This window comes from Limulus polyphemus, unplaced genomic scaffold (genome assembly GCF_000517525.1).
Source record: "Limulus polyphemus unplaced genomic scaffold, Limulus_polyphemus-2.1.2 Scaffold3001, whole genome shotgun sequence".
NCBI lineage: Eukaryota > Metazoa > Arthropoda > Merostomata > Xiphosura > Limulidae > Limulus > Limulus polyphemus.
Genome location: NW_013668611.1, coordinates 29,736 through 53,068, shown reverse-complemented (window position 1 = coordinate 53,068; position 23,333 = coordinate 29,736). Strand labels below are relative to the sequence as shown.

Below are 23,333 nucleotides of genomic sequence, written 5' to 3'. Positions count from 1 at the left end.
CACTGTATATATATATATATATATATATATAATACAATAATGAATTTAATATAAATTAAGCTTTAAAGTTATATTGTACAGTTTATATTAATTTCCAGTCATAACCTTAACATCATAACGGAAATTGTCTGTGGTGATAGCTCTCAAAAACATTGGGGATATCCTATCTATCAGACAAAATCCAAATGCAGATGAAAAACTAGTTAGCAATCTTGGAAAATCAATTAAGGGTTTACAGTTGAGTTGTTATACCCACAACATCTCAGCTCCTACTGCCTTTTGCTAAACTGGCTGCAAAGGTACAAAATTAACAGATGTTATATGCCATATTGATTAATTTGTAGCATTATATAGCCCTAGTAAAACAACAAACAGATCTTCTATAAAGCTAAACAATATGGCAATTTGCAGAAGAAAAGTACGATGACCTTTAATGCTTACCTGAAAATATTACTCAAGTTAGATTGATGCATACTTGTAACATAAAATAACAATGTGTTATCTTTAACTTAATTTTAATGCAAATTGTGCAGTGGAATGTTTGGCATCAATATGGAACTTTTCTGTAAAAAATATTTTAAATCTGACTTGTTACCATCAAGTTTTACTGCAATTAAAAGAAAATTATTGCATATATATTTTGTTTAAGGAACTGAACAGGAAAATCATTATATAAATACTTGTTTTATGTAAAACACACTGCTAATGTCAAAACCTGAGATTAAAATATGTTACAAAAACATTTAATCTTAGAGGCTACAAAAAATTACACATTGTCCTCAGAAGCATATTCATCAGTAACAAGTGTGTATAACAGGACTTTCTATGACCCCTGACTTTTTATATGAATGAAACAAATCATTAATGAAAAATAAATACTTGTTAATTTTTCAACACTGGTAAAATATCAAAAAGTTTATAAGCCTTGAGGTTATTCGTTATATATGGTATCCTAAAGAAATACTAACATACACAAATTGTACTCACATAGGCTGTTCATAAAGGCAGCATGAACTTGTATATCACAAATGCCAATACCAAAATGGAGATTGCTTTATATTCATGACATATAGGAAACATTTGTCATTGGCACTATACTACATCAAGACAGAGTAAAGATATGTAACTTCCTTAAGATTCACAACATATTTCAAATATCAGTTCATTACCTGACCCTTCTGTAGGACAAGGCTCACATGGTTGACCCCAAGCTCGACCCACTGAACAGCAACAAGTCATCTTGGTTTGATTAGCCATCATCGGATGCTCACAAATGAATTGACCATTTATATCAATTGCACGATAATGTCTATAGCACATAGATTTTCTCATATCTATAAATTAAAAACACAGAATATTCAAATGATAACTATGTAATGTCATATGAAGATAGAAATCTTGCTCAACCAAAATATATCTCAGAAATCAACCACAAACACTGTATGCAAAACAGATACTTATATTGATGGAAAGTATAAATAAAAAATTTAATTTGATCTTTTACTTAAAAAATGTTTAAAACTTGTTCTTTTTATTTATTGTTAGGTATCTTTTTGTTAAGCACATATATCCCAATAGTGGTGACCCAGCCCTGACTTTTAATTAATAGATGTGATACAAAACTTGTATGAGCTTCTTTGGTATACCTTATAATATTTCATGGTTGAGAGCAAGGAAAACTAACATGGCAAAAACATTTTCACAACAGGAATATATTTGTAGGTGTTGTAATATTTCCAGTGTTGTAATCTAAGGCCCCAGCTTAAACTTAAATATACACCAAACACTTTTTTAAGTGATGGTAAAGCACCTTTTATACTTACATGTATTTATCAGCTGCCACCATGATCATTCCAAACATAGTCAACATAAATACCTTATAAAATAAATCAAAACCCAGAAATAGACAATTCTTATAAACTATCTTAATTTGCCAAGGTAATTCGACTAATAGCACAGAATATCATAAAGAAGAATAGTTATGAAAAAAGATTATATGAAAGTATAATTTCCAAAAATACAAGTGGAAAAAAACTTTTTTTAAACTTATTTGTCCCCTCCCCCAAATAAAATTATTTCCAGAAATATTATGTAGAATTACAGTTTTTATTAAAAACATGTTAAATTGATCTACAATCCACACATAAGTAAAAACAGTGAAAATAAAATACCTTCTCTATTATATTTAAAGTAAGTGGTAAATTTAAACATTTTAAATTTTTTCATTCCTTAAACTTTAAACTAACTTTTTATATGACAATATGCAGTATATGGGCAAGAATTATCCTTTCTTTAGTATATCATATGACGATCAGCTAATACTATAATCTCTCAAATCCTGTATTTTTGATTTTTTACCTACTAGTTTCCTACAGGTTCAATGTATTCCTTATATTTTTACATACTATATAATCATTTAAGAACACTATTTGCATATTCAAATTACATTTAAACACAAGTGAGAATAAAAAGCACTGCCTCTGTAAATTTTTCAAATGGATAAGATATCTCATATGATTACTTATATGTAAAACTAACAACTAAAGAATCTTTAACAGAAACGACTGTTTTAATTTGTTTTCTCAATTTTTAATAACTAATTCACCACAGTTGGGCATGCATTACCCTTTTTAAATATTTTCTGGAAAAGTGCATAAACTATAATAATAATGCACAGTTATAAGTAAGGTTTGTCACTGACAACTTTTTAAGACATAAGATAGTAAAGAGATGTATATAATGCTGTAACAAAACTGAATGCATGTCGAAGTAACACAACACAGGTCATATACTAGAACTTAATAAATATGTGTGAAAAACCAATAGTTAATGCTCACAAACTCAAGTTTCTTATATTAAGAAAACGAATGAAGACAAATAAAATAATGAAGTATATTTCTCACCAATACAAGTAGGTCTTCCACTAGGAATAAGAACAAAGCCTGGAGGGCAAACACAGGTATAACTTCCAACATTGTTTAAACATGTTCCAGCTCCACAAACATCTGGGTATACTTCACATTCGTCCACATCTAGAGGTTATTAATACAGAAGTAATGGAATTTTATCTCACATTCAACATCATAACTTTTATACAATACATAAGTTAGGAAATATATATCATTACAAATTAAGTTTTGCTATGACCTTAGTGTTGACAGTGAAAAGGTTATATACAAAACAACTTCAACTATGCAAGAATCCTGAATGTAACAAAGATACTATACAAATTTATATGGGTTCAGGATATTAAAGTTAGAAATACTGCAGTTTTCTTCTTTTGTTATGGTTATAGCTCACACACATATTACAATAATTTTAAGGCAAGCAAAATTTACCATTCTAAATATGAAACTTACAGACAAGAAGAGACAATTAATAAAGATGCTCAATAAAATTAAATATATATATATATATATATCACAACCACACTGAAGCTGAAATTTAATAATTGTAATATGCTACTCTTCTTAAAGGATTACAGCATTTGTGCTTTAAAGAACTAAGCTATTAGAAAAGTAAAACATGATATAATATAGAACAAATGATAGACTAATAAGAATATATATATATATAAACACATATACATATATATATATATTTATAGACAAACACACTTATGGTATATTTAAAGTTTCTTGAAAGGTATATATTATTACACTGAGAAAATACTGCAGTATTCCAAAGTTTAATCAAGCATACAGATACCTTATCTTTGGCATAACAAAAGATTTGTGGATCTAGTATGTGTAAGGATACATGTAATGATTTGTTTCAGGTGGTATAAATAAATAAATCATGGCATGAAGCTGAATAATCTTATCAGTCCAAGCAATTAAAATATGAAATCAAATGTAGGATGATTGTTAAGTGGAAAGATCTATTGCATTGATGGTTTTGAAGTTTAAAGTACACTAAATGGATAAAGATGTATGTCAGTAAAAGAAAATGAAAATAAACTTTACTTTGAAACTAAGCTAAAATTGACTGACTTATATTCTAAAGTAAATATGTATAGACATAATAAACAAGTCTAACACCCAAGAAAGGATGGATACAAGAATCCATGAGCTCATTTTAACTCCTTCAAAGCACAAATGAATCTGTTTGAAAATGCCAGAACTTTTCTCACATTTCACATTCTACCTGTAACTGCAAAATCAAAAAAACGGATCACAAATATCCAGAAATATCTTTGCACCATGTAGTTACAGAAGAGTTCCACAAACACTATCCCATGAAACAGTAGATTGCTTCAAAGACTGAATTCTACTATAGTTATGTTTATTGTTGAATTAACACACAACCTCAACTAGATTTAATATTTTACAAATTAGAACATTTGAGAACCAAATTATCATTATAACATTATTAACATTATCATCCAGATAGGACTGCACAGAAGTCAGAGCCCAGTGCCACCCGCCAGGTCCCACCACACGGAAGTGGATGGCCTTCGAAGAAAATTAGAACCACCTCACTCTCAAGATAGAACCATACAGAAGCTGGGTGCAACATCATCAAACTCCAGGACCAACCACATAGAGTTGATGATAAATGAGCCAAAATTGAGTGAAGAAGAGAAAACACAAGCAACACATGTGTGAGGTTTTATGTTGATTGGTCCTGCTGTAAATCCAAAACCAGTCCTCAGGAACTGACACCCATGTGATGATAGGATGAGGGATTCCAATTGAAGGGGTGAACTTCAATGTGACAGATGAACTCCAAAGCAACATCATCTTCTAGAAAAGAGGGCACAAAGGTTGGAGTGCTTAGCAGCCTCCGAGTTCCACCACATGGTCATCTCAACCAATTATATACAACCACACCCTCTAGATAGAACCATACAGAAACTGGGTGCAACATCAACCCTCGAAGACCACTGGAACACACGATTGGAGGACCAAACACCATCTACACCAGCAGAACAGCCTGACTGAAGAATTTCTTCAAACAGATGACTGAGGTGAGATTCCAGGGTAAAGGAAAGGTGCCTGATCTGATGCAACAACTCAGTGACCAAGGTTGACACAGAAGGGATGGGGTAAGAAGATAAATATAAAGATACCGTTTGGTCCAATCCTGACTGAGTGCATGGACAGCTAGGGCATTTAGATGAAGAACTGGAATCCAAAAAAAAGAGATAATTGGTACTGAGGAAAGTGTCAAATGACCCAAGCTGGAAACATAGCCACTAGAAAACCTGATGATGAGAGACCATTCCGTGGGATAAATTTGGTATGGTCTGGAAAGACGATCTGCCATGAGTTTGAAAGTAGCCAGAACATAACACGCAAGAAGATGTATCCCAAGCATGGGGTCAAAAACAAGGAGATCCAAGGTTCAACTTCAAAAGGAATAAGAATATGTGCCCCCTGGGTGATTGATATAAGCCACTATTGTAGAATTGTAGGAATGGACCATGACAAGTCAATTCCTTACAAGAGGAAGAAAGTGATCCATATCATATTGTACTGCCAGAAGCTCCAAGATGTTGAGATGGTAAGACTTCTTGGCCATAGATCATTGTCCAGAAGCCTCCTGTTGATCGACCCATGCATACAAACCATGGAGGGAAGCATCTGTGAAGAGATAGAAATCTGGAAGAGTGGAGGAAGTAGTACACCCGACAAAATGTGTGTCTTGTCCAACCACCAATGCAGATCGTCAATGAGGGAAGGAGGAAGAGAATGGGAGAATCCAAGGGATCCCAGGCAAGATCTCATTGGCCATGCACATTCCACTGAAGAGACTACATATGTGCCTGACCCAAGAGGATAAGTACTTCCAAAGAAGCTTATGTCCCCAAATGCAATAGGACCTCATGAGCAAAAAGAGGAGCAGCAAGGGCTTGGAGAACTGAAAGCCCCATCAAACGGAGTTGAAGAGGAGAAGGTTGGGCTTGACTGACGTGGATGTTGAAAAAAAAACACCCAAGTGGATAAGGTACTGGGTTGGTAACATGAAAGACTTCTCCAACTTGATAATCCAACCTACTTGAGCTGCTTTTATCAGAAGCAGATGAGTGTGTTGTAAACACATCCAGTTTGGAATGAGCTAATAGAAGCCAATTGTCAATGTAGTGGTGTAAGTGCAACCTCCAAGCATGCATAAGTCAGGCAAATGCTTTGACCACCCGACAAAAGACATATGGAGCCAGAGCAAGCCTGAAGAACAAAGCGTGGAACTGACACACAACCCCTTGGTGCAAAGATAGTATCTTGATTGATGAGAAATAAGAAGATGGAGATAAGCATTCGAGATGTCCAACTTGGTCATCCACAGTCCTGGAAAAAACCTACCTTAGTGTAAGAATGGACTCCATGGTAATATGGGAAAGATCCAAAAATTTGTTGAGGCAGAACAGATTGATCACAGGATGCCAGATTCCAGTTTTTTTGAGTACCACAAAAAATCCTGGATTAAAAACATGGGGAATGATGGCTGACAGGCTTGGTAGCTCTCTGTGATAGAAGTGACCATACTGCCTTGGACAGACATCAACTGGTAGTAGGATCCCAAAGTAACAAAAAGGATATGGGTACTGAAGACAACTGGGGAGGGGAAAGGAATTTAATGAAAAGTTATCCAGAACAAAACCTGGATAACCCAATGATCAGCAGCAAATTCCCACCAAATGTTGACAAAATTGGTCAAACGAGTCCCTAGTGGACTGGAACACACAGAATAGTCACCAGTACTGCTGGCACCGATTAAACCTACATCGAGAAATATGAGAAATGGTGGAACCCTAGTGATAGAAACAAGTCAGGGTCAGTCTCCCTTACAGTCAACAGTGATTCTAACAGCTGAGAATCAAGAAAAGGGTAATCTGCCTGATGGTAAGCCAAGGCAAAATGATCCAAGACCTGTGGAGGGCAAGGTATGCTAGCACTCGCTTGTAACTCAGAAACAAAATGCTCAGCATGAGCCCTGATGTTAGGAGGAGAGATTATAAGAAATCAGAAAGTGCATAAAATGGTACACCTGAGATAGGCCTAGCAGATTCCACAGGAAAGGCTTGGGAAGGTACGGCATAGTCAGGTGGAGGAAAAAGGTTGTCAAAATCTTCATTGCCACAAACAGGTTTGGCAGATTCAGGAGAAAGTCTAGCAATAATGGTAGAAGAAGGTCGACTCATGTAAGGATCAATCTCCTGACTAATGAAAGCCGAAAATTCCTCAGTCTAGTTATCCCAACTTGAAGCCTGTGTAATTGTGCTGGAAGTGTTGGTAGAACCTCCAAAGTGGTAACATGAACTTTGGAACTCATTATATTAATGCAAAACAACAGAAATAAACTGTAGTAAACTGAGGAGCTGCCGAACGAGAAGTGACAGTTTGGTAGAATCAAATAGAGAGAGTCACATGCGTCAGGAGGGTGTGTTACACTCCTATTGGTAGGGGGTTGTTCGCATGATGATTTACATGCAAAATGCAGTTGAACCATGATGATTGTGGGGTATGCAGGAGTGCAGAGCTTGTGGCATGCAAAACTTTTATTCATACAGAGAGCAGCACTGAACGAGAATAGCTTAATATAGCTACATATGTGAGAAAAGGTAATGTACTGTATTGGAATTCTCCCTTTCTGAAATACATTTAGGCATTAAAGATACTACCTTTAATTACAATATGTATGTAAAATATTTCATTACATATTAATCTAATTATTTGTTAGTTGAATTTCATGCAAAGCTGAGGGCTCTCTGCATTACTGTCCCTAATTTTGAAGTGATAGACTAGAAGAAAGGCAGCTAATCAACACTACCCATCCACCTCTTACTCTTGGGCTACTTATTCACTACCAGTGAATAGTGGTAGTGGCTATCACATTATAATGCCCTCACAGTTGAAAGGGTGAGCATTTTCAGTGATAGGATTATATTCCACAATACTCAGATTATGAACTGAGTGCCAAAACCAACAGACCATGAGAAATCTATTTGTGTTAAATGGCTAACAAGATTAATTATCAAAGCTGTTAAGTCTTCTTACAATAAGCAAATATTTTGATAGTTTTAATGATTATCCATTGCTGTTTGATGTTTACCAGATTTAAAATAATTTTGTAATGAATCATTCTTTTCATCTATTTACATTTACTAAATATATAAATAACCAATAAGAGGTACATTGTGTATATTAAATTTTTTTGTACTTAGCAGAATATTAAAGAATTAACTTTGCAGAAGTCTGTTAATATAGTCAAACTGTTAGTATTTTTACAAAGCAACAAAGTTTACGGTACTCAGCAAGATAAGCCTTTTATCCTCAGGAATTGTTCCAAGAATATTTAATGTACAAACTTGAAAATACAGTTCAGGATACTAACTAACAAATGGCATATTTGTAATAATCAAAGGTATTCTAGATTAGTAAATACACTATTTACAATATTTCTTTGTAAAAAGAAACATTAGAATCATCATACCCCCCCCCCCCACTCACCTCATATACATACCTATACAGTTTCGTTTAGAGCCATCTAGCTTAAAGCCCTCAGGACAAATACACATGAAGCTTCCAAAGGTGTTTGAGCATCGTCCTTCTTCACATATCCCTCTCAGTTCTTCACACTCATTGATATCTATACATTAAACATAAAATTAAAAAAGTATAATAAAAATCTATCTAATTTTGAAAATGTGAATGTGTTTGTTATACATTGGCCAAACTAAAAGAAATTCAAAATTTAGAATGAATGAACATAAAAGAAATGTTAGAAAATCATAAAAGTGAAAGCTCTGCACTGGCTAAACATGAAAGTCATACCAATTATATTATTCAGGGGTAAAAAAAATGTTATTTTTAGCTTAAGGAAAAGATACAACTAGAAATATCAGAAAATGTATAGAAATGATGGAACACATTAAAGATAATTATCATATCTTGAATAAGGATGAAGGGTTGGCAAGTCAGAAAGCACACAGATTCAGTTTGTAAATTAAGTAGTAGTATTGGATCGCATGGCTAGTGGTTTTGGTATATGTGGTTTGCACCAAGTTTTTAATTCTTTACTCACAAAGATGACATTACTGAATGTCAAAACACATAGTGTATGTTTTGAGACCATTGATGGTCTCAGAACAGTTTTAAATTGTGTACTGAAAAAAATTGATTATTTGAATGTTTTAATTTTCATTTCTTTGATTTATTTACCACTTATGCATATTATAAACATAAAGATTTGATATAAAGTGCAATCTTGAAATACTTTAAAAGATTTTATTTAGACTTTTACAAGAACAAGAAAAACAAGCTTCATGTGAGCTAATTATTTACCTTCTAAAACTACTGTAAGTTGATTAGGTCTAAATCCAGGGCCTTCTGGACACAAAGCTTGGTATTCAGCTGAAAAAAATAAAAAAGATAACTATTTACCTGATACACAGCTAATAAAAGAAGTAATATTTTTATAGTATATATATATAGAAACTGTGAATCCTATGAAAAATAAAGTGCCTTTATCTAGCAAACTTACAGAAATAATTGTCAGGGCCTGACTTAGAATGTATTTTAGTATAAGTGAAATTCCAAAAGAACTTACTAAGCTGTTGAGTAATAAATTAATCTTGCCTAAAAAGTTTAAATTACATTTGTAAACAAGTAGGATGGAAAAAAAAATTGGTTTTGGAATGCCTGACTACTCTTCCTTTTTAAAATAAAAATGTCAAAGTGTAGGCTGTAAATAGCATAAAGATTGTTGAAATATATAAACAGTCCCTTTTTTTTTCTTTCTCATAACAAAGTAAGTCCATTCTATAATGAAGTAAATGGTAATATGCATCTAAACATAAAAATGAGCTTTTGACAACAAGCTACAAAATCATACTAGTTGATAAAAGTTTAGGTAACAAGATTTAATTGGTTTCAAAAAATACAAATAAGTTAAACAAAGCTTTATGAGAGTAAAAAATATTTTGCTTACAAGAGTTATGTGGAGGACAAAGGTCACAAGTTGGACCCCATGCTACTCCTACACTACAGCAACATGTAGCTTTAGTCATTGGTTCTCCAAGACTTGTACGACACACACCTCTTCCATAGTAGGTGTCAGACACTTCCATATAACACTGGCTTTCACGCTTATCTATTTCATTGTAATAAATAAAAAGCTTCACAATCAACTCGTAAGAGAAATATAAATGTATGTGTGTGTATATATAGTTGAAAACAGAATAACTGCTAAAGAAGTTTATAATTTTACCATCATAATTGATGGTAAAACTTTAACTGTAAATCTCTATTCCAAGTGTAGTTTTGGAAACTTTGAAAATAATGTAGTATACAAAATATTAGAATATACCTCTGAATAAAGCTGTCTTTTTTTAAGCCAAATTTATACATACTTAACTTGCTTGATTTTATTGGCATAATAAAACATTAGTTGGATTAAATGATTTATATAAAAAATTTCATATTTGCATTTAATATTTTTTAAACCATTACATACAGTTACTCCATTATTAGAAGCATACTTTTTACAGTCGTTAAAAATAATAATTTAAAATAAATTACCAATACATCCTTCTCCATTAGGGGCCAATTCATAGTCAGGTGGGCACTGACATAGAAAAGACCCTGGTGTGTTGATGCAAGTACCATATCTACACTTCTGAGTGTTTTCACATTCATCTATATCTGGTATTTGACAAACAAACAGTCTTGTTAAAAATAAAGCAACAAGTAGCCTTAAAAACTTAACATATCTTGTATGTTATTATCAAACTGTAAATAGTACCATAGCTCTTTCACTTATCAAATCATAAATCTGGTTTTAGAGACATCTGATTTTAATTCAATGTTAAATTATGTTTTAGGAGCTTGAATTTAAAATAATGATAAATCATGCTTTAGAAGAACTTGATTTTAATAACATTATAAATGTTTCAGAGGTATCCAATCTCAACAAAATGATAAAAGACGTTTTAGGTAAATTTGATTCTATTTTAAATAACTGATCACAATATTTATTATCTTACTCATTAGCCAAGACCTTAATCTTTATTGAGGATATACTTGATTAATTAATCCTTTTTTAATTGTTCATGGCATAGGTAGGTAGGTTAGGTAGAAACTTTAAAATGCATGTACATTATTTTCAATCATTTTATATATTATAAGTAGAGATTCTTACTCTATTAAATTGTTAAAAATTGAAAATGATACTCTTATATGTTACCAGGTTTTCTTATTATTTCTGTTATACAAAGGTAAGTACTCCCAGAAATATTCCACCATCCATACTTTTAAACAATAATATGAAAAAAGGATAAAAGGAGTACAATGTTAAAATAATTACACAATAAATAAGTGCCATTCTAAATTATATTTATTCAATATTTTCCTTTAAGTATAAGTATCTATAACTTACAATAACTATGTATATGAGGATAGTTAATATTTTCTAACACTGAAAATGTATTTCCAAAAGGTACTTACCTCTCTCTCTCACCCATAGCTATCTCAACCTTCATTTGCCCTCTAGGCATTGGTAAATCTTATGAACAGAGCACCAGTCATTTATACCCCTATATTTTTGGGTCATTGCAGCATGTGCTGATCATGTGACCACCCTCCACCAATCCCATTGTGCCCTTTATACTAGTAAATACATCCAGGGAAAGTGCTTTGGATGGATATCAAGATAGCCAAGTGAGGTCTACCCAGACAAAAACATCTGGGGGAAGCCCCTGGTATAAATTGGATTATGTCAAGTGTAGTCCATCTGGGCAAAAACCATTCAATGGAAGTTCCTTGCATAATAAACGTAGTGTCATAATGTGTGTATAATAGGCAGCATAACGATGACAGCCCTCTTCTCATTGAGCGAGTACATATGGCTACAAGATTTTGCTATTGTACAAAACCCACTCATGAGGAAACCTCCACGGTCCACCACTCCAGCTATTAGGAACCAGAAGTGGCAAGGAATCCCATGCTCTACCAGAAGAAAGAAGAGAAAAGATGCATTGGGAGTCTGAAAGAATGATCCACTGCAGACAGTACAATGGGTGTCGCATTTACCTATTTTGAAAAGCAGAAAAACCTGGAATATAAGAATCACAGGTCAATAGGGATGGGCAAAAATCCCTATCTGCTTTATTCAAGAAGTCCAAGAGTGACAGTCCTCAGGAGATATAGATACACCATCGGAAAAGCGTCTGATGGTCTTACAGAAACACCTAATCTCCACAGTGAGCGTTAGTGAGTGTCATGAAAATAATGTATTGGGATTTGTCCACATTCCCACTTATACAATCTCCTCCTGACAGAACACATAAGGAGACAAGACAAGACCAAACAATAGTGCATGAAACTGGTATACATCCTCCCTGTGGACGAACCAAAGATAATGACATGGCTCCTGAGCAATGGGGATATGAAAGTAAGCATCTGTCATGTTGAATTTGGCCATGCAAAGACCCAGGGGAAAAACTCACGGAAGAGAAAGAGGTAGAATGGATCCATGGTGAATTGGGGTGTGTCCAAAAAGACATTCAGCCAGGATAGATTGATAATAGGTCTCAAATCTCCTGTCTTTTTGGGAACAACAAACAAACAGGAGTCAAAACCCAGACAAACAGGCATCACATGTTCAACAGCACCCTTGTGAAAAAGATCAAGAACTGATTCTGTTAGATGACTGGACAAGACAAGATGTCGAGGATAAGGAGGAAAAGAAACTGGGAAAGAGGACAGAGGAGGAGGGGACTGGAACTGAATGCATGGGCCCTCTGACAGAACCCGTAACTCACATGGATCCATCGTGAAGGGTTTCCAGATGACAGAAAAGAGTTATAACCTGGCCCCCACCACCCATGGAAAGATATCCTATCACTGATAATGGTGAGGCTGAGAGGAACAGGAATGGGAAAACAGGCATAAGGAAAGGAATGCCAATAGTAGGGAAAAAGGTGGGGCAAAGAAGAAAAGGGCACTCAAACAGGCAAAGATTGAGCAGAATCAGTAGGGCAAAACAAATGAGAAGTAAGGGAGAACAAAAAAGAATGCAAACTCACCACATTGACCCTGGACTCTAAAGACTGTTTCATGCAGAAACAGAGCCTGACAAAGTTCCAGTAATGTTGAAAGGAGGAGATGCACCCTCACAAGTACCACATTTCTCCTGAGTAAACCCCAACAACACAAAATCCAAGTGGTGAGGAACAAGGCTGAAGCCAACAACTGGGCCATAGGAGTGACCGTAGATTGGCTGAAAACTGATCAAGAGACTAGTGGTAGGCCTGAGACAACAACTATAAAGAGGAAAAAACATGTCAAATATTGGTCAATGTAATGCGAATCATAGTAAACTGGGACCTATTAAAATGAACCAAAGCATTAGGATTAGAACCTCACAAGGGAAGTAGAGGATCTAAACACTGAGAATCCAAATTGGGATTCAAGGGACGTTGGTAAGCAAAAGAGAATTGGTCCAAAAGCCGAGGGGGATGAGGCACACCCACTACTGACTGTACTTGAGCAACAAAACCTCGAGCATGCACAAGAATGCTGATAGAGGAAGGAAAATAATAAAAATCAGAATGAGGCTCTTTTCCCAGCAAGAAAGAAGTAGAAAAAATCAGGGCAAAAGGGGAGACACGTAAAATTTGATAAACCTGATCAATACGGTGTAAAAAAGACATGGTTGGCAGACTCTTTTGACTGTCAACATTATGTGACTGGCCAAAAAAAACGGGGCAGTAAAAAACGAGTCGCAATTGCCCCCCCCCCGAGAAAAACTTCCTCAGAAGTGTGGTCCTAGGGGAAGGGAGAATGAGCAGAAGAAGCAGCGAAAGCATCCAATTAACATCTGATTTAACACCTGAATCTCCTTGGTTGACATTGGCAACTCGCTGAGCTGAGACTAGTGACATGAGTTTCGTCCATATTGGCAGGAACTTCTTCATCCATCACATGAGAATTCATATTAATAAGTCCATATAGGGGTATAAAAGACTGGTGTGCTGTGCATAAGATTTACCAATGACTAGAGAACAAATGAAGGTCGAGATAGCTATGGGGAAGCATAGTTAGTACCGTTTCGGAACTCCTTTTATACTAAAGTTACTAAACATGTATATATTTTGTCTTTCTGTTATATATACAGTACAAAACTTTGAACTGAATAGAATCATGAGAGGTATTAGAGTATTTCCACATCATTAAGCAATGTGTTTAATACTACACATTTCTTCTTTTCTTTTAGCAAATCAAATAAATTGAATTGTGAATGGTTGGAATATACACTGAAGCTGACAGATGCATTAGCAAATAGAAATATACAAAGATGTAATATTGTTACATCACTAAAGTTATAGTTTATATATATATACATATATATTTGTTCATTTATTTGAAATGGCAAACAAGATTCAACCCATTTTCTGAACAACTACATTTATATTACAGTTGGTGTTACATGGTTTTCCAACCTTACTAATTTGCACAATATTCTAGTTTAGTACAGTTTTCTGCTAACCTGTGCAATTTCCTCCAGAAGAGTCGAGCTGGTAACCTGTTTCACACTGACAGCGGAACATTCCAAATACATTCTCACAACGACCAAACACACAGATGTTGTGAAACATGCTGCATTCATCAATGTCTAGAAAACATGTGAAAAATCATTCTTAATGAAAATATTTTTTTAATTTACTGCTGTCTAAAAAGTAAGCCACATTCTTTCCATACATTTTCTGATCCTGTCTATAATTAAAGCTAACAAATTATTTTTATCAGGAAATGTAACAAATATTAAAAAAAAGCATATTGTTACTTGTAGAAAGTAAGACTTCCAGAAATCTTTACTGGTAGTCTACATATTCAGTTATAATATTCATTGACCAAACTGCAAGATGTTGTGAAACATGTTACATTCATTAATGTCTAGAAAACATGTGAGTCCTGTTTATAACTAAAACTAACAACTTTTTATCAGGAAGTGTAACTATATTGTTATTTGTAGAAAATAAGACTTCCTGAGATCTTTACTGACAGTTTATATATTCAGCATGCAACATTTACTTTGGGAAAATACCAAAGAAAATCCAGATATCTGCATTAAAAATGTGAAAATAATATAATAGCTAAACCTTGTTAGTTTAGACTATGCTTTGTATGCAAAGTAGTAGCTTTTAATAATTTCAAAATTTCTAGGGTTAAGTGCAAGCTGCTGTAACATGGTGTATGATACTGGATATATTCTCAAAAGTTGATTTAAGTATTTTTTTCTATTAAAATGCAAAGGCATCTAATCTGTAAATTAAAAAGATTTGATTCTAGTATCTAGGTTTAATATATATTTTAATTATACCTCTGGATATACATATATCAGATTCATTTTTATTATTTTCCTACCTCCTTGTGAAACAATTCATAATTGAACAGTTCAATAAAATGTATTTTTCTAAATCAAAATACTTTGCTATGAAACAATCACATTTTAGCTATAACAATCAAAAGTACCCGTCCCCAGTGACAGGAAAATTTTAAGTTAATCTATCAATTTAAATTATTTCCTGGAGTTTAAAAAGGTTAATTGTGTTGCACTCTTGGTTTTTCTCAGAGCCAAAGCTCTGAGCTATTTATATCACCCACCACAAAAGTAATTATTGAGTATTTCAATTACGCTAAGAGCCGCTCAACAATAACATACAGTAAAGCTACATTTTCATTCCTTAAGTTATGTCACATTTTGAAATGTGAATGATAATGTGATTAATTTCTAACACTTTAGTGTAGAATATCCTGTTTGTGAAACAAAATTTGGCGTCAACACTATTCATGCGTGTTCTCCCATCATTTCAAAAGTGTATGTTGAGCTTTGCCTGCTTGTGCAGCTTTTCAAAAAGGAGAGAGACAAATGCTCAGACAGACATCATGGTTCACAATACAAATATATAAAAGATGATGTAATCTACAACCAAGTTAATGGAGTTACCATGGGTTCAAAGTTAGCATTAGCAATGGTTAACTTGCATGTGCTTACATATCACATGGATGAATTTTCCGAGATTTTTAAACTACTTGATCATAGGAGGTATGCTGATGAGACTTTTGTAATCTTTAAATGAACAAAGTAATGTTTCTCTGTTTCAGCAGTATTTTAATAGCAAACATTGTGATATTAAATTTACAACAGAACATTAGGTCTCTCTCCTCATGTATAACAGAACACTTTTACTTTCAAAATTTGAGAATATATCAAGTATTGCACACCTTGTTACAACAGCTGGCAACACTGATTTTAACTGTAGTCCTTGTAAGATTATAAGTACAGCCCCAAAATATAATTAAAGAGAATAGAAAGTCTGTTGATTATTCATTTAAAGCCTAATATGTACCAAGAACGTTCAGCTGTTACAACTGTAATACAAACTTTTGTTTTTTTTATGGCAAAGCTGCTAAAGCTATTTGCCACTGTCCCATTGCCACTTTTCAAGTCACCGTCTGTTTAGTAAATAGTTTTTGTATTGATTATAACTAAAGTAATATTTTATGGACTACTGTAAGTTTATGCAGCAGGTCTCACAACTAAGTCTGGAAATTCAGATTAGTTTCAACTGTAAAAGTACGGTGGTATAAATACCAGTTTTAAAGGATTTTAACACAGCTAACTATTAATATAATATTTTACAGGCTTATAACACAATCTTATGAAAACATACAACTGAGTATTTTTCAGATGTACATATGAAGTTTGAAAATAAGAATCTAGAGGAATGGAATAAAAAAACTTTATATTTTATGAAATTAATAAATTGAAAACATAATTATATGAGCTAACCAAATAAAATAAAACACTGTATTGAAAAGAAACGTCAATGTTATTAAACTTGTTATATGATTTGTTAGGAAAAAAAAATAGGTACTTATTTTAAATAATCTATTGTTACTGTGACAAAATCTTCAATATTAGACATTACTAGTACTAATTATCTAATTAGTAGTGTATTGTAATTTATATAAAAATATAATGTTCTAAATAAATGTATGTTTTTAGAGATTACTTTCTATCTTTGTTTTAGAATATTTTACTTTAAAGCTACAGATAGGACTATCTGTACAAAGCCATTCCTAATGTTGACTTGATAGATCAGAGGAAAGGCAGTGCTAGTCAACAGCTCTAACTGCCAACTCTGACTGAATAGTGAGATTTAATCATCATTTCTATAGTGTACCATGACCTAAAGTGTTGAGCATGTTTGTGTAGCAATAAGCCATGTATTACGATCCCTCAAATTCACAGTTGAATCACACCAATCAATAGCCCACACCCAGCCCAAATATTACTTTTACAATAATGTTTGAAAAAAAAGTGGAACAAGCAAAAGGAATCTGTGTTGTTGTCATGACATTAGATGAAACAAGTTTATAAATTCTAGACGCCATACAATCAAGTTAAAAGCTATACATAAATATACTCAAATAATGTTTTGTAGTTCCTTGTTTTATCAATATCAAACACACACACACATCATTAAAAGACTTTCTTTATTCTTGTCAATCTGCACTTTGTTTTATTTATTCATCCTGGATGAACCAAAAACAACTACTGAGGAAGTAAGGTGTGTACTGTACCCATCTAAAGGTATTAAATTCATTTTCTTGAAATGTAAAATGTTGTTATAATGTGATAATAATGAGCACAGTTAATCTTACTTAATTAGTATGCATGCATAAGAAACCTTATTTCAGTCACAGTCAATTTTTAGAAACAAAAATTAAAATCACAAATCGAAAATTTAGATAATAAATAAAGCAGTAGTAGCAGGTTTTACAAACTGTTTATTTTGTGAAAAAAATAAAGCTGTAATTTATTGAAATTAAAAAGTTGAAAAAGTACTAATGTTCATTATCTGAAGAAAGAGAAACAGTGAAAATAATTTAAGTTAAAATTCTTTTGTTATAAGCTCAATTCTAACTGGATAACATGTCACTCTTAAAAACAAAATACTTATTTTACAACATACAAAAATATGTGAGAACAGTGTAAAAAAAGTATATGTAAAAACTGCAATTACATGTCTTTCCTATTACTACCTAACAGCAGAAAGGCATCAGATTTAAACATATTTTATTTTTCACATACAATGTACTTTCATCTTGATATATTTAACTATTACATAAGTAGAAATGACACTTAACTGAAAATAATTTTACTCTGTAGAATTCAAAAGTTCGATTACAATATAATAATAATTGTATCAGCAATAAATATGCTACATTACCATAAGTAGTTCAATGAACTAATTACCAACACAAGCCTTTTCATTATTCTCAGGAGCAAAACCCATTTCACATTCACAACGGTAACCACTAGGATAATTGAGACATTGACCATTCTCACAGAGGGAAGGGTTGCGAGTGCACTCATCAATATCTGTTTGGGAAGAAGAGATTAACTAGACACACATAATAACTGAACTCCTTGCCCCCAATTTTCATCATAAAATATATATACTATAGCATGTAACAATTTTATTAGAGCTAAAACATATATTTCCAAGACAAATAAAGAATAGAATTTTCCTGTTAGATATTAGAAAATTAATCAATGTATCTAATTAACGACAAGAATAAAAAAATGAAGAAAAAACAAAAAGTAATGAAGTGAAAAAAACGTTAATGTTTTTATTTAACTCTTCGAAATTCTGGAGGTATCCTATAAATTATCGAAAAAAATTCATTAAACAAAATGAATGTACAGGCTTGACATTTCATAGGAGTTATCCTGGCATCTTAATTACAATGATGCTAGGTTAATTCTGGTAAAATATTGATGCCTTTTCAGGTTTTTTACTACAACAGTCTTTTACTGGATGTAGCAAAGGCTAAGAAAAAACAAGGGTTGTTTTTGATGGCTACATGTCATTATGAAACATCCACATTAGTAATTTTCTTTTCAAGGTTCAAAATAATAAGTATTAATTAGAGAGCGTACTGTTTTGTTATCAAACTAAAGGTAGTAAAGCAGAAAGTGTGAAATCAAGCCTTGCACTAGTTGAGTAGGAAATTAGTTTAATTATTTTTGATGTTATTAATTGATCTTAAATACATCTTTATGTTTAGAAAAGTCATTATTTAAACTAATTCTTATTATTGTGCACTGTATGGATTACTTTCATCTAAATATAGTGCTAATATAATGACCAAAATAAACACTTGCCTTGGCATCTTCGACCATCACCTTTGAAACCTTCATCACACACACAGTTAAAGGACCCTTCTGTATTTACACAGCTAGCATCAGGATCACAGCCCCCATTATTTCTTAGGCATTCATTTTCATCTGTACAAAGCATTAATCTCAGCAATTAAAAATAAAATTATATGTCTAAAACTTAAGTTTTCATTATAATCTTGATAAGTAAAATTGATAAAAATATCACAAGCTATAACAAAAAATGTTCACCTCAATAATTCTTTTAAATATATACTAAACACATAACACTAATAATACTGACATCTTAACTAACAGTATTCAACACACTAACCTTGACAATCAGATCCATCACCACGATAACCAGTAAGACATTGGCAATGGTATGATCCCTGCGTGTTAACACACTCAGCATTAATGTCACATGATGTACTCACTTGAGAGCACTCATCATCATCTAAAAAAGAAAACAAGTTAGAAGCTGTTACATATACATATCTTACACAGCTATATTAACTAGTAGATGAAATGAATCAATATGCACAGAAATATTGGATCTTTCTTTAATACCAAGTCAAAAATGTTAACTAGTTGAAATCAACAGAACCTAAAATTGGGTTCGTAATTCTTAGCTACAAACAGCTTTGTTTGTAAAATTATATCATTAGATTTTCCTTGATCACATTTGCTAGCATTGTAAGATAATAACCTAAAAGATTCCTTGATCAGAGGTACTAATATTGTAAAATACTATGACTAAAATAATTCTTGATCACAGTTATGAACACTGTGAAATAATATGACTAAAACAATCCTTGATCACAGTTATAAACACTAAAATAATATGACTAAAACAATCCTTGATCACAGTTATAAACACTGAAATAATATGACTAAAACAATCCTTGATCACAGTTATAAACACTGTGAAATAATATAACTAAAACAATCCTTGATCACAGTTATAAACACTGTGAAATAATATGACTAAAACAGTCCTTGATCACAGTTATAAACACTGTAAAATAATACCAATAAGATATTCCTTGATCACAGCTACCAACTTTGTAAAACAATGAGACAAACAATCCTTGATCACACTTACCAACATGTTTCAAATGTGTTCTTTATTAAAAAAAGGTAGCTGTTTAAATGTTTTTTCCACAGAGAGAAGAGTTAGTATTCTGAACATCATTACAGGCAAAATATTTAACATTCTGATTCAGCTATGAAACAAAAATTTAACTTTTTAAATATTCTTGCTAAAGCATACAGACTACACAAGTTAAGTTTAATATATCAGCATGTCATGGCATGAAAATTCAAATAGTGATGCTGATATACAATTTTATTCACTTACAAGTCTAAAGGATATTTAAATCAGGTGATAATAACCGAGGAGAAAGCATCTTTTTGTAAATATAATAAAGAATTAAGGAGTGGTATCAGATTAGGGTAAAGATACACAACATTGCTGATGACTGATACAAGTACTATGGCTTGTAAATTGTCCATCAACAATGATATATATATATATAAAAGTGATTGTCATTCATTCTTAAAACACTACTGAATAAGTGGTTCTATTTCACCTAGACAGCTTCTAAAAACACACACAGGGTAAATGGACCTTGTAGAAGTACAGATATTGTGATATATAAGCATGCCATGTGCTTTATACCTCCTTGTTTTAATACAGGAATTTTTAAAATTTGTTATTTGCACAGGTATGTTCAGTTTCCACATAACAGGCTGGTCAAGAAGGTCATTAAGTTGCCTTTGTTATAACTAGCTATTGTTTTGTGTCAATCACCTGGAGTAGTAACTATATCTTTCTTATATGACATTGACCATAAACACAGAGAAACTGTGCGTGTGTGGTGTTTTTTAAATCAAACAAAGCTTACAATTACAATTTTATATAGAAAAACTTTATGGGAAAATTTTACAACAGTCTAGAAATAAATAAAAATCAGTAATCTACAAAAAAAGGTGAGCATTTTTATTGTTTTTTAAAATACATATCACAGTGGGATGTTTTCCAATTTTCAAATCTGTACAAATATCACATATAAAAAATAACACATTTTTTCCATAAGCTACATTATCTGTAAAAAGTTAATCTCAAGTTTCAAATTATTTCAGCTACTAGTTTTTCTTCTGGAAAACAATACAACAAACCATACAATAGTGAAGCATTTGTGGCAGTTTGAGGCATTTCACTAATTCCAAATGTTTCAAGAATTGAGAAAATATCCATGTCACAAAAGTTCCAAGCATGGCACAGATATGCAATAAGAAGAAATATTGTGCACAGTTAGTGATTGCATAAGAGAAGTTATATAACAACGATTGACCAAGAAAGGGAAAGTATGTCAAGTATAAACCAAAGATACATTCTTGTTCATATTGAAAAATAAATGTTTATATTCTCTATAAACCAACGCTATCACAGTCATGAGAATATTTATGTAAACTTCATTAGAGAGTGGACACGAGATCCATATCTATAGACTGATGCCATCACAGCAGAGACAAAGCTATTAGAAAAGGGATTAGTCAGAACTTTAATGTAAGATCCATGTCAAGAAGATGGGGAGAGAGAAATATGCAAACAAGCTGTGTTCAACTGTAATCAATTATTGAAGTATTTTTGTTTTTGGTTCCGAGAATCACGATGAGTTTCCAAAAATCATCCAATTGAGTGTCAGATCTATTTGCGGGATAAATATGTACACTATTTGGAAACTCGTAAGGATACCAGAAGCTTTGATATAAGAATCCCTGTTTTAGGCTAAAAAGTCAGTCTCCCTGGCGTGGAAGAATAATCCACTGATCCTACTGAAAGATACCAAAGATGATGAAGACTTCAGTTCTTCAAAAGATTCAGAACACTACTTCGACCTTGAGGTAAGTAAAGATTGCTATTTCTCTTAGAATCAAATAATGTAGTTAAGAACTGAAGATTGAATGTACACAAAAAATCTAATTTGTAATGAAGTATTTTTACTAAAGATTTGTTTGTGAAAATATCGAGTGTTTCGTTACTAGTCCAAGTGTGAAGTGATTTTCATGTTATGATTAAAAAGCTATTCTTTGTCTCCAAAATCTCAAATATTATTTGTCTTATCTTTAAAACTTCCTAAATACATTTCAAATGTTTGTTTTCAGTAAAAAATTATATTTTGTTAGTTAATTTCTCTACCCTAAGTATACAGGGTCTGTCAATTTGACTGACCTTGTAACCATAATAAATTTGGAATTAAATGTAAATTATGCTATTTTCGTTCTAGAATGACTACAAATTATAACATGAAAACACAAATGTTTAATCTAAGTAGCTTAAATCTCATAACATTATACATTTATATATATTTATTATCTTTTTATACTGACCTTCCAGTTGTACCTAGCTAAAATTACAGAAGTTGCAATGATGCAGTACATGTGCACTCATGTTACTGTATCCATGAATATAAAACAAGATTTATTGACTGACGCCATCATAGCAGAGAGAAAGCTATGAGAAAAGTTTATATTAACTTATATTTACTATTTAAATGTAAGTTCTTAAATTTATTTTTTTTAAAACATAGAACAGTAAATAAAGAAGTATAGCAAAACATTATCTCTTCTAGTTATGAACTATGTACTCATTTGTGGTTTGCCATAGGTTGCTAAGCCTTATCATATTTCACACGTGAAGAATATGAAACAAAATAATGGCTGGAGACGGCTTGAATGGGTAATGAAGAAAAACTTTAATACAACAGCAAATGTACAACGTTTTGACATCAAATCCATTTCCAATCTTAAACAGGACACTAACATTAAAATTCTAAAAGCCGATAAAGGCAACACTACTGTCATCATGAACAATTCAGAATACATCGACAAAATGAACGACATCCTTTCCGATAAAAAGAAATTCAAAGCCATCCCAAATAACCCAACAAACACACACGAAAAACAATTAAACAAAACTTTATTACAAATGAAAAAAGATAATTTAATTACTGATGATCTTTATTTTGATCTACATAAAACTGATTCATGCACACCACAACTCTACTGCATTCCTAAACCACACAAACAGGACTGCCCCCTATGACCTATACTGTCCACTTATGATTCATTCAACTACAATCTTGGCAAATACA

General features: G+C 32.5%; 1 protein-coding gene across 1 annotated transcript in view; it reads right to left on the bottom strand.

Moving 5' to 3' along the window:
• LOC106468418 (fibrillin-2-like) overlaps positions 1-23,333 on the bottom strand; it is a gene marked incomplete at its 5' end in the record, with an annotated part of 135,868 nt that overhangs the window by 83,443 nt on the left and 29,092 nt on the right. Inside the window, 10 exons of the mRNA XM_013928847.2 lie at positions 1,170-1,334; positions 2,904-3,032; positions 8,467-8,592; positions 9,288-9,356; positions 9,934-10,095; positions 10,524-10,646; positions 14,491-14,616; positions 18,268-18,393; positions 19,180-19,302; positions 19,508-19,630. Of these exons, the coding sequence (XP_013784301.1) occupies positions 1,170-1,334; positions 2,904-3,032; positions 8,467-8,592; positions 9,288-9,356; positions 9,934-10,095; positions 10,524-10,646; positions 14,491-14,616; positions 18,268-18,393; positions 19,180-19,302; positions 19,508-19,630 (1,272 nt within the window). The remainder of the gene's footprint in view (positions 1-1,169; positions 1,335-2,903; positions 3,033-8,466; positions 8,593-9,287; positions 9,357-9,933; positions 10,096-10,523; positions 10,647-14,490; positions 14,617-18,267; positions 18,394-19,179; positions 19,303-19,507; positions 19,631-23,333) is intronic.